A 12996-nucleotide genomic window follows, 5' to 3' on the forward strand; every position below is an offset into this window, starting at 1 on the left:
CCACCAGCAGTAAATCTGTATTGGCTGCCAGGGTCGCCGAAAACCCTGGCATGGCGTGTGAAGAAGATACTGACAACCCAGTTATTGCTGCCGGGGTAGCCGAAGACCCCGGTATGGCGCATGAGGATATGACCAAGGATGCAACTTCGTGGACCGAGGTCAAGAGTAAGAAGAAGACTTCTGCTACAAAAGTACGATATGTACTTAAAGATGTCAACAAGCGTCAACCAACATCTACAATTGTGAACAATGAAAATTTCCGTCAACCACCACCCCCGATGGAGAATATTTCCGATGACAACAATCAATCAACCACCACTATGGCTGATAAATTTAAGAAACATGTAACTTCCACCCCTAAGGTGCAAGCTACTGCAAACACAAGCAACAGATCCATGCCAGCGATCACTGTGCACGAGGTGGGTTCCCGGGTGATCTCTGGAATACTTAATCAACATCTTAATCAAGGTGAGTTCTCAACAACCCTTATACGTCAGTCAGTCGTAAACATTAAGACAAAAGGCCTCAGTGTTTTTAACACTGTTATACAAATTCTTACCGAACGTGGATTTAAATTCCATACACATACCCCCAAAGAGTTACGACCTCATATGCTAGTCATTGAGCAACTTTCGGATGATTATCCCCGTAACGAGATAATTGATTTCTTAGAGCAGAAATCAGGGTTAAATATTAAAGTCGTTGGTTTAACCAACGTTTCTTATAGACTTTGGCTTCTCAGAGTGACCAAAAGCTCTGATATCTTAGGTCTCTACAAACTAAAGATGATTTTGGACGCCAATGTAGTCATCCGTAAGGATCACGGACGTCCCATTATGCAGTGCTTCCACTGCCAGCGATTTGGTCATATTGCTCCAAATTGCCAGATGCCATTTCGATGCGTTAGATGCCTCGAAAATCATGAACCAGACAATTGTGCGGTTCCCCCCAAAGGGCAGGAAACGTACATAGAATACTCCCATCCTACTTCAGGAGAGGTTGTCAAACAATTAGCACAGCCACCTTCTTGCACCAATTGTGGGAAAGTTGGCCACCCTGCTTGTGCAAAAGATTGCCCACTTCGCCTGGCAATCTTGTCACGCAAGTCTCAGCAAAAAGCCCAAACAAAGGCAAATGCTGAAGCACGTTCTTCGCGCCTTTCAAATCTTCGTTCCGGCATGTCATATGCTGCAACATCAGGAGGTGGTACCCACCCACCACCCCACTCATACCCAGCTAGAGGCGCCCCTCGCCCTAGCCCTAACCTGCAATCGACCACAAGTACAGGCAATACATCCAGTATTGTCCAATACTTTGGTACAGATTTTAATCAAAAATGTGACAAAGCTAGGCAATTTGGCCCTATCTTTGAGCAAATCCGAAGCCAGTCCGGCATTGACGCTGCAATGTCTGCCTGGTTACTCTTTATAGCTGGAAATGTCCAGCTTTAAAGTAATTTTCTTAAATGTTAACTCATTAGTGTCTACAGCAAGACGACACTTTTTAAAAATTTTAATTCAAGAAAGAAGGCCGGATATTATCCTTATTGCTGAGCATAAGCTCAACCCTTCTCATAACTTTACCCTAGCGGGATATAAAATTTTCCTGCAATACCGACATGGACAACGCGCCGGTGGTACTGCAGTTGCCATTCGAAAAGGCATCCGTTCCGAACGAATACCTATCTCGACCGGCATTATCGAATCCTGTGCGGCGAGGGTGTGGAGAGACGACGGCTCCGCTGTAGCCTTCGTCTCTTTGTACCTTCGCCCTCAGGAAAATCTCCAAGCTCAAGATCTGACTGAGGTCTTGAATCTTTATAATAGTGGGGAAGTTTTAGTTGGAGCAGACCTTAACGCGAAGCATGACTCGTGGGGTGGCAACACGAGGAATGTTAGCGGGCGGGTTCTGGAAAGACTATTATTTGATTCTCCAGACTTCCTAGTCGTAGGGTCGGATATACCGACAAGGCCAAATGATTCATCTGGCTCATTCATCGACATATTCCTCCGCACACCAGGGCTCCCACTGGTTGGCGGGGGCAATGTGTCGATGGCCTTCGACTATGAATCAGATCACAGGGCGATCCAGATTCAGATTGAGATAGGTAACGTGGCGAGGCAGGAAGTTCAGACATATCTTAACTTCAATCGCACGAATGTCGGACGTTTAAGGCGGCATCTGAGACAGGGCCTAGACGAGTGTCAATTACCCTCAGACAGAAATGTCACAATTGAGGAGATTGACACTTGCGTAGATAATCTAGGCAACGCATTTCGATATGCAATTGAGCACTCTGTCCCAAAACAGAGAGTCAGGGATCAGGTTCTTGGAGATCTCCCCCCGAGAATTCGAGGTTTTATTCGCGAACGTCGCAGGCTATGCCGCACGCTTCGTAGATCGGGAGACCCAGACAGATATCCAGCTCTTAGAGCTGATATCAGAAACCTGGACCATATAATTGAGGACTCAATTAGATTATTTGAGCAGGATAGACTCATAAACTATCTTGAGGGCATAAGAGTGGACGGGAGAACCTATGGGAAAGTGAAAAGGGCAGCTGGTCTGGCTTCGAAAGACCCTGTTGATCAGCTGATTGATGATGCCGGGTCCATCATTACTGATGATACCCTTAAGGCAGAAGCCTTAGCAGACCATGTGCAGGGAGTGTTTCGGCCCGTTGGCGGCTCGGTCGAAAACTTCACTGGTGGCCCGGTAGACCGGGTCCCAGGGGAGTTCGATTCCTTCCGTAGCTCAGTTAATCGAGCTATTGAGGGGATCGACGATCGGTCGCCAATGGTTGAGTTTTCCGGGACATTCTCTGCAGATGGTGCTGTTGTTAATGACACTGCCTGCTGGAATGGTGGCGGATTTATACGACCCAGGTGTGTTGGCAGGGCTTTAGCCTGTCGACCGGCACGTAAATCCTGTGGTTTGGATAAAATTCCTGATGCTGCCTTAAAGAAGGCAGGTGATGTCATATTTGGGTCTTTGGCGGTTCTATTCAATCACTGTATGAACCTAGGGTATTTTCCGAAAGCGTGGAAAGAGGCCATGCTGGTCCCTATACACAAAAAAGGTTCACCACCTGGACATTGTGGCAGTTATAGGCCAATATCCCTACTGTCCGCATTTGGCAAACTCTTCGAGCACTTTATACTCGTAAGATTAAGGAAAAACGTTGAGGACAAACGGATCCTGAAGGACAACCAGTTTGGGTTCAGGACAGGCTTATCGACTGTCCATGCCCTCACTGCGTTCTCGTCCTTTGTGGTGAACGGACTCAACAAGAGGGAGGGCACAATTGCCATAAGCCTAGATTTCTCAAAGGCCTTCGACACCGTCTGGCATGACGGATTGCTGTCGAAGATGGTACAGTTTGGTTTTGACCATCAAACATGTAGGCTGGTAGGGAGTTTCCTTACCGACAGGTCATTTAGGGTCAAAATTGGGGATCGACTATCAAGTCGTAGACCCATTTTGGCCGGTGTTCCCCAGGGATCATTACTGGGACCAATGCTTTACAATATCTACGTGAGTGACATGCCGCAACCCCCTCCGGATGGTCTACTCCTGTCCTATGCGGATGACGTACTAGTGGCCATGTCTGGCCCACTAGCTCGACATGTTCAGACTGGGCTTAATGATTACCTGGCACTCCTTCACCGATATTTTACCCTTTGGGGTTTAAAATTAAACGGAGATAAGTGTACGGTTGTTAAATTTACGGGCAAAACTGGGTGCACACGAGCCAATTATAGGCTCTTCCGACCTAGAATACAGATTGGGTCAAATGTTGTGGAGGTTAAGGACAGGATGAAGTACTTGGGAATCATTTTCCATAAGAACTTTGATTTCAACAAACATGTTGACTTCATCCTGTCCAAAGCAAAGAATATATTTTTCGGCTACCTGGGGTTGCTGAATATGAGGGGTGGCCTCTCACCCCAGGTCAAACTACTGATATATCGGCAGATTATCAGACCTGTCATCTCCTATGCCTTTCCAGTCTGGTTTGACATATCGTCACACCAGATGGAGAGGCTTAGGAGATGGGAGAGAAAAGTTCTTGCGTCATGTTTGGGGATGCGTGGTGTGTTCTTTGCGGAAGATGGCTCGGTAAGAAGACACTCTAACAGAGCAATTTATGATAGAGCTGAGGGTAACAGAATCGACAGGGTCCTTGTTACAGGGGCTCTGGAGTTCTTGAGCAGATGTGATGGTACGGATAACAGGGTTGTTGAAGCAGCCTTAAATTGTGATCTAAATGTTGATGATCTTAGTGAATGCTGGAACCTGCCTCCAGGTGCATTAACGTGTTTGCAGGATGGGGGGTTGTTGTTTGTCAATGGGGAGCTTCTCTTCTACCATAGGCGACACAACACCCTAAATGTTACCAATACTGTATATAATAATATACAATAATTTATACTTGTACATATTTGTAAATAGTAGTTTAGTAGCTAGTTTGTAAGTAGTAGTGTTAAGTTATAGTTTTTAAGTTCAAATGTTAATTTCGCCCTTTTTTAATTGGATTTTTTGGGGCCTTGAATTAGTAATGTAAATCTTTGTTAAATAGCTGCTAGTGGCTAGACCACAGCGATAATTAATGTAACTGTAGTAGGCGGCGAAGTAGCTGCAAGATTTTTAAGTATAACTAGTACAGTAAGCCATTCTGTTAGTATGTAAGATGATTACCAAATAAATATGGCCATTGGCAAATTGGAAATTGGAATTGGAAATTGGTGGCAAAGGCTTGGGAAAAGGTGGCGCTAAACGTCACCGTAAAGTGTTACGTGATAATATCCAAGGTATTACCAAGCCAGCTATTAGACGTTTGGCTCGCCGTGGTGGTGTAAAGCGTATCTCTGGCCTCATCTACGAAGAAACCCGTGGTGTTCTGAAGGTGTTTTTGGAAAACGTTATTCGTGACGCCGTTACATACACCGAACATGCTAAGCGTAAAACCGTCACTGCTATGGATGTCGTCTATGCTTTGAAGAGACAAGGTCGTACTTTGTACGGTTTCGGCGGTTAAATATTTTCTTGACGCTATTTGGAGAATTTTTCTTTTACAACAAAACAATCGGTCCTTTTCAGGACCACAAAAAATATTTAAAAAGAGATATTTTCTTGTTGAAAATTACAAAAACATAAAAAAATTAATAAAATATATCAAAAATAAAACTACTTACCTTAATATATGAAAAATAAAACTAACCATAAAATATTTTCTTTCATATTACTTTTTTCAGTGCATTTTATTTTTTCTTTCATTTTCCACATTTCATATTTTTTTTTTCAAATAATATTCCCTTTTGTCTTCAAAAATAAATGCCTTCGGCAACTCTGCTCATTTAATTTTATTTTCATAAATTTGTTTCCATCGTCAAATAATTTTCCATTTTTTTCCTTCAAAAATGTTAGCCGTCGGCAACTCTGATCATTACCTTTTTTCTTAACATTTTTTCTTCTTCTTCTTCTTTTTTTTGCCTTCAAAAATGTTTACCGTCGGCAACTCTGATCATTCCTTTTTCGTAATACACAAAAATGTTCCTTTATTTCCACTAATACATGTTCTACCGGCAACTCTCGTTGTTAGGGTAGCTGCTTGCTTGCTTGATAATACGACGATGTGTGTATACGCTAGCGTCGGTCGGTGTGTGCGTGTGTTTGTTCATATAACTAACGCACATCAATGCTATGCCAAGCCAACAATATCTTTTTGACTGCGATGTTATGTACTTATTTTTTCCTTCAAGTAAAAATTTTTGTTATTTTGTGATGAAATTATTAAAAATTGTTATTAAATTTTTTAAATTAAAATGAAAATTACCTTTTTTAAAAAAATTTTCATTAAATTAGTTTGAATTTTGTTAATATTTACTGCGATTTTTCTTAAAATTATATTTAAAAAATTTTTATAGCATCTCTTTTTTCAAAAATTTGCTCATGAAAAAATTCTTCTTCTTATGTTTCATGATTTCATATAAAAATATTTTATCTTTTACTTAATCCTCCAAAAAATCACATAATTTTCTAAATTTCTCCCACTTTATGTTGAAATTATTGAAAAATTCTTCTTCTTCTTCTTACATTTCATGAACTCGCATAGAAAAATTTTATCTTTTACTTATTTATTCAAAAATCACATAATCCTCCAAAAAATCACATAATTTTCTAAATTTCTCTCACTTTATGTTGAAATTATTGAGAATTTTCTTCTTCTTCTCCTTATGTTTCCCTAAAAAAATATTTTTTTCTTAAATGTCCAAAAAATCACATAATTTTCTAAATTTCTCTCACTTAATGTTGAAATTATTGAAAATTTTCTTCTTCTTCTTGTTTCACTAAATCACATTTCCTTAAATTACCAAAAAAAATCACATAATTTTCTAAATTTCTTTTACTTTATGTTGAAATTATTAAAAAAGTTCTTCTTCTTCTTCCTATGTTTCACTAAAAATATTTTATTTTTTCTCTCAAACGTCCCAAAAATCACATAAATTCTTTTACTTTATGTTGAAATCATTGAAAATTTTCTTCTTCTTCTTCTTCTTCTTCTTCTTCTTCTTATTTTTCACTAAAAATAATTTATTTCTTTCTTAAATGTCCACAAAAATCACATATTTTTCTTCTATTTTATGTATTTTGGTTATTTTCTAACAATGATCCTCAATTTATTTCCACAACTCTACTTTTTTCCCTTTGAAAATAAAAATTTTTCCGTGCGCACTTCATGTTGTCATCACTCTATTACTAACTCTATGCTCTGACAACATCACCAAAATCGCACATTTCTGCATTTTTTCCTTTCCAAATACAGTTACTTTTTTCTCCTCAAAATTCGCGGCGGCAGAAGTCTTTTTCCCAATAATTTACTACTCTAACAACCACAACAACAACATTAACAACGGCCATCATCATCGTCAACGTAAGTAAAGGCATTTGGTTATTCTAACTAACAAACACACAACACCACACACACACATTCATAACAGACATCGTCAACTTACGATGAACGAACATTGGCGGGAACATCGATTAAGGAATATTGGCGCGAACATCATCGATGAGACGAATGATCTCTTTTTCGCTCTCTCTCTTTCTCTGTCTCTCTATCTGTCTCGCTATTTCTGTGAAAAACTAAAGCGACATAAAACAAACACAATTCTGCTGAGGGGGGTAGAAATGAAAAACAGTTACAACAAACGAACATATTTTCTAAGGAAATATGAAAGAAAAAATGTCATTTGCAAAATAATCAAGGGTTGTCGCCGATTAAGAAAAATATCATTTTTTGGGAATTTTTATTTTTTCCCTATAAAATGTAAATATTAAAATTTTGGTCATTTTTATTCTTTTCCTATAAAATGTAAATAATGAAAATTAATAGTTTGAATAGATTTTTTCTCTTTTTAAATATATTTTGTCGTCCTGAAAAGGACGGATTGGTTGAATTTTGTATGGATTTTTCTTCTTCTTATACGATGGTCTGTATTTTTTCCATAATACCTTTCGAGATAATTTAGGCTTTCTTTTCGGTCTTCTTGGGCAAGAGAACAGCTTGGATGTTTGGCAATACACCACCTTGAGCAATAGTGACGCCGGACAGCAATTTGTTCAATTCTTCGTCGTTGCGGATGGCCAATTGCAAGTGACGGGGAATGATACGAGTCTTCTTGTTGTCACGGGCAGCATTACCAGCCAATTCCAAAACTTCAGCAGCCAAATATTCCATGACGGCGGCTAAATATACTGGAGCACCGGCACCAACACGTTCAGCATAGTTGCCTTTGCGCAACAAACGATGAATACGACCGACGGGGAATTGAAGACCAGCACGATTTGAACGGGACTTTGCCTTTCCCTTAACTTTGCCACCTTTACCACGACCAGACATTTTCACTTAATATTTTTTTGAACACTTCACTTAGCACTGAAAAAACACAGAATGATGCCGTTACTCACTTGAACCCCTAGTATTTATACTTTTCTCTCGCTCATTTAATACACACACATCGAAAACTGGGGTTGTTTGGCCACTATTCCACACAGCAACTGCGACTACCTGAAACATTTGAGCACATAATGCTTGAAATATTCTGTTTGGGTACTGGGTTTTTATCATTTGTGAACAGTGTTAAAAGTGTTTGTGTGATTAAAAAAATTAAAAGTGAAAAATGCCTCCAAAAACCAGTGGTAAAGCAGCAAAGAAGGCCGGCAAAGCCCAAAAGAACATCACCAAGGGCGATAAATCGAAGAGACGTACCAAGCGTAAGGAGAGTTACGCTATCTACATTTACAAAGTGTTGAAGCAAGTCCATCCTGATACTGGTATTTCGTCAAAGGCCATGAGCATCATGAACAGTTTCGTGAATGACATCTTCGAACGTATTGCCGCCGAAGCCTCTCGTTTGGCCCACTACAACAAGCGCTCTACCATCACCAGTCGGGAAATCCAAACTGCTGTCCGTCTATTGTTGCCCGGTGAATTGGCTAAGCACGCTGTCTCTGAAGGTACCAAGGCTGTTACTAAATACACCAGCTCCAAGTAAATGCCTTGATTTTTCATCAATTCGTCGAAATTCTACCATAAAAGGCCCTTTTCAGGGCCACAAAAAACATTTTAAAAGAGATCAAATTTTTGTCGAAACACTTATTTTCCATTATTTACATTTTTTAATAAAGAAACTTACCAAAATAATTTTAAAATTCCTCAAATTCTAGCAAAAATAATATTTTCCCATGTATTTACTAAATGACGCCGTCAATTCTTGTTTTGCCGTGGTTCATATTGCTTTTTTGCTTGCTTGGCTACTCTATGTGTGTACAACAACACGCCATCCACTGTATGGGTATGTGTGTGTGTGCTTGTGCGATGTTACTTTGTATTGCCGTCGGCAGTCACCACCAATATCGAAAATGTATAAACGAACAACAAGCATGTATAAGCATTTTGCCTGTAACACTTCACTACGCCAATGCCAAATATGAAGCGCGAACATTTTTAAGGGGAAATTTTTGGTGGTGGCGCAAAAATTAACGGGACTTCTTTCAATGGAAAAAATAGAATTAGGGGAAAATAGAAAGAGAAATAAAATAGAGTTGCAACATAACTTCATTAGAATAGAAAAACATTCCTGATTAAAATAATCTCCTTTTACCCAGCAAACAATTTTTGCAAAGAGAAAAAATTATCATTTTTGAATATTAAATGGAAAATTCCTAAAATATGAAATTAGATGAAAATGACCATAATTAGACAAACAAAAATTAGTCACATTTATTTTATGACCCGGACTAAAATTTTAATCCGTTTGTGGTGTTATTTTGTGGAATGCCCATAATAAAACAGGCTCAATGTTAATTACCTAATAGGAAAAGTAATTAGTGAGGGTAATATTTTTCCTAAAATCAGACACGTGTGTATTTTTCTTATTTATTTAGGTAATAAAACAATAAATAGTAGTAATAATAAATAGTTTGAAGTAAAGATTTTCTCTTTTTGAATTTAATTTGTAGCCCTGAAAAGGGCTGTTAGATATTATGCTTTCGAATATCGAAAAATGTTGTCAACAAGTAATCTTTCTGGGAAAAATTACTTCTTGGCGGCGGCTTTCTTGGCAGCTGGCTTCTTTGGTGCGGCGGCTTTTTTGGGTTTAGCAGCTGCTGTTTTTGCCTTGGGTGCCTTTGGTTTGGTGGCAGATGCTTTAGCGGCGGTTTTTGCTGGTTTAGCCTTAACTGTACCGGTTTTCTTGGCAGCCTTAGCCTTTGTTTTGTCAGCCTTCTTCTTCTCAGCGGTCTTTTTGGCGGCAGATGGCTTCTTGGCAGCGGTTTTCTTTTCACCGGCGGCCTTTTTAGGGGCAGCCTTCTTCTTCTTCTCAGCAGCTGGGGCCTTCTTCTTCTTTTCAGCAGTCTTTGCTTTGGGTTCCTTGGAAGCCGAGGCGGACAATTTGAATGAACCAGAAGCACCCTTACCTTTAGTTTGGATCAATTTTCCACTGGCAACAGCGCTCTTCAAATATTTCTTGATGAAAGGAGCCAATTTTTGGGCATCAACCTTGTAGGTGCTGGCCAAATATTTCTTGATGGCGGGCAATGATGAACCACCACGTTCCTTCAATGTTTTGATGGCGGCGTCAACCATTTGTTGGGTTGGTGGATGAGTAGGGGCAGCTGATGGTTTCTTTGCTTTGGCTGCGGCCTTCTTTGGTGCCTTTTTCTCAACAGCGGCAACTGGGGAGGCGGTGGCTTCAACAACGGCGGCGTCAGACATGATTATTCACTTTTATGTTTATATTTCACTGTAACACAAATACACTCACAAATTTATGTGTACTATTAAATTGTTATTGGCAATTTTTAAAAATGGTAGGTACATTGAAAAGATGAGAAGTGCATAGTAGTCAATAGCTATATTTTTCGAAATATTGTGTGGAAGCGTGTTTAATTTTTTACAAAAGTTTTCGTAGAAATTTAATTTTTCTGAAGAATCTTTGAATATTTTTATAAAAGATATTTTACACATTTCTTGTATAGATATCAGGCCATATTTTAACGAAAATTTGGTGTAATTTCCTTTATCCGTTTAAAAGTTATAAGCGTTTAACTTCACAGATTGTAAAAATGTAATCACAAATTTGTAACTAAATTTGAAAAAATTATGAATTTTTTCAAAAATATTTTTCCAAATTCTGTTTGAGAATAAAGCCTGATATGTTTACTTTAGGATAAAATTAAAATATTAACAAATTTCACATTTTCACTGTGAAAAAAATTCAAAATCTTTATGTGGTCCAAGACGGCAGAAATCCTCTTGTTGGCATATTTTCAATGAAGAAAAGTTTTTCTTCAAAGAAATTTAAAAGCTCAAATCTAATTAAGTTTTATAAAAATTTCTTAAAAAACATTTCAGAATCTGTATATTTACACCAAATTATAACATTATTCATAAAAAGTAGTTATTTCTTTGGAAAAGTTAAAAAAATCTTCCCATTACCGTATACCACCTATGGACAAACATTCACTGTCAAAGGTAATATTTTTGAAAATTGAAATATTTTTGCTAAATTATATGAAAATCGCTCAAAAATTACTTTTTAATAAAATATGAGGGCATTTTCGTTAAAATTTAGTAAAAATTTCATCAATTTTTACAAAAAATATTCTCCAAAAATAATTCTTCCTTTGCTAGTACATATCAAGGAAAAAACCATATAGAATTACTGAAGTTTTTCGCACGTACTTTTTTCAAGATTTCGTTAAAAATTTGGATATTTTTTGCAAAAATGTATATAATAAAATAAATAAATCCCTTTTCTATGACAATTTTGTAAAAATAATACAAGATTTAAACAATTTTCTTAAAAGAAATTTTTTTTCTAAAATGCAGTATTACGCCTTTCAAATGGCCAAGAAATATTCGCCATCTCTATGTGATAAAATTTTTGATTAATATTTTCAAAAAAATTATAATTTTACAAAATTATCCTAAAATTTTACTAAATTAAAAAATATATATTGCTGAAAAGAAAAAAATTGCATATTTCATTCATCATTATCTGAAAAGAAAAATAAAACAAAACAGAGAGCATTTGCCGCCAAAAAATTTCAACCATATTGAGTGAGAAATAATGAGAGCATTATTGCAGAGAACATTTCGCGCCAAATTTAGTGAACATATGCCTTGTGGACATTAGTATACACACAAAAACAAGTTCAATAGAACAAATATTTGTTATGAAGAAAATAAGAAGAAGAAAAAACATTGTCTTTAAAGAAGAAATTAATATGGACGGACGGCGTCAAAAAGACCAATAGAAAAGAAAGAAGAAGAATAAATGTATACTTTAATAGGAAAATATTACTGACGCCATCAAAAATACACATAGAAAAGGAAGAAGAAGAAGAACACAAATGTGCATTTCAATGGGAAAATTTTACTGACGCCGTCAAAAATGACATATAGAAGGAAATTTCAATAAGTTTGTTCAAGAAGAAGAATAAAATGTCTTTTTAGGGAAAAATTATAACATAATTTTTGTTTTTTGTGTCAAGAAGAAGAACAAAATATTTAATTGAATAATTTTACTGACGCCGTCAAAAATTTCCTATAGAAGCAAATTTCAATACTTTTTTAAGAAGCAGAAATGTGTCTTTGAAAGGGAAAATTGTAATATTATATTTTTTTCAAGAAGAAGAATAAAATGTGTCTTCTAATGGGAAATTTTTACTGACGCCGTCAAATATGACTCATACAAGAAAATTTTAAAATATTCCTAAAATCAGCCTCAAAAATGAAATAAACACAAAGAAAAATATTTATTTATTTAAAATGTTAAAAATGATAAATAGTTTGATGAAAAAATAATCTCTTTTTTATAAATATTTTGTGGTCCTGAAAAGGACCGATTGTTTTGTTGTAAAAAATATGTTTTTAAAACGTCAAGAATTTAAGCACGTTCTCCACGGATACGTCTGGCCAATTGAATATCTTTAGGCATGATGGTGACACGCTTAGCATGGATGGCGCACAAGTTAGTATCTTCGAAAAGACCAACCAAGTATGCTTCACTGGCTTCTTGCAAGGCCATAACAGCAGAGCTCTGGAAACGCAAATCAGTTTTGAAATCTTGAGCAATTTCACGAACCAAACGTTGGAAGGGCAATTTGCGGATCAACAATTCAGTACTCTTCTGGTAACGACGGATTTCACGCAAGGCAACAGTACCAGGACGGAAACGATGAGGCTTCTTGACGCCGCCGGTGGCTGGGGCACTCTTACGAGCAGCTTTAGTGGCCAATTGCTTACGAGGAGCCTTTCCACCAGTTGATTTACGGGCAGTTTGCTTAGTACGAGCCATTTTTCACTTTAGTTTTTTCACTTCACTTAGGTATGCACACAAACACTGTTAACACTGTAATAACTGTGCCATCCATCCATATAGCGGTATTTATAGAAAATTTCGAAGAGGCGGCTATGATTAGGGGTGG

At 37.5% G+C, this 12996-nt stretch overlaps 4 protein-coding genes across 4 annotated transcripts; 2 read left to right on the forward strand and 2 right to left on the reverse strand.

The window, feature by feature from the left end:
* Positions 1-4711: 4711 nt before the first annotated feature.
* Positions 4712-5038, forward strand: LOC141388533 (histone H4-like; the record flags this gene model as incomplete). The annotated part of the gene is made up of 1 exon (XM_073958449.1): positions 4712-5038. A coding segment is annotated over one exon (327 nt), but the record flags the coding sequence as incomplete, so codon positions are not given.
* A 2490-nt stretch (positions 5039-7528) lies between these two features.
* On the reverse strand, positions 7529-7903 carry LOC141388534 (histone H2A). Its single transcript, XM_073958450.1, has one exon. It carries the CDS (start codon positions 7901-7903, stop codon positions 7529-7531), a length of 375 nt encoding a protein of 124 aa, XP_073814551.1.
* Positions 7904-8183: 280 nt separating this feature from the next.
* LOC141388483 (histone H2B) lies at positions 8184-8558 on the forward strand. The gene has a single exon (XM_073958395.1). The coding sequence runs from the start codon at positions 8184-8186 to the stop codon at positions 8556-8558; it is 375 nt and encodes a 124-aa protein (XP_073814496.1).
* Positions 8559-12455: 3897 nt separating this feature from the next.
* LOC141388535 (histone H3) lies at positions 12456-12866 on the reverse strand. Its single transcript, XM_073958451.1, has one exon. It carries the CDS (start codon positions 12864-12866, stop codon positions 12456-12458), a length of 411 nt encoding a protein of 136 aa, XP_073814552.1.
* Between the last annotated feature and the right edge of the window lie 130 nt (positions 12867-12996).

This window comes from Musca autumnalis, unplaced genomic scaffold (genome assembly GCF_047663935.1).
Source record: "Musca autumnalis isolate F117 unplaced genomic scaffold, ASM4766393v1 scaffold_93, whole genome shotgun sequence".
Classification (NCBI taxonomy): Eukaryota; Metazoa; Arthropoda; class Insecta; order Diptera; family Muscidae; genus Musca; species Musca autumnalis.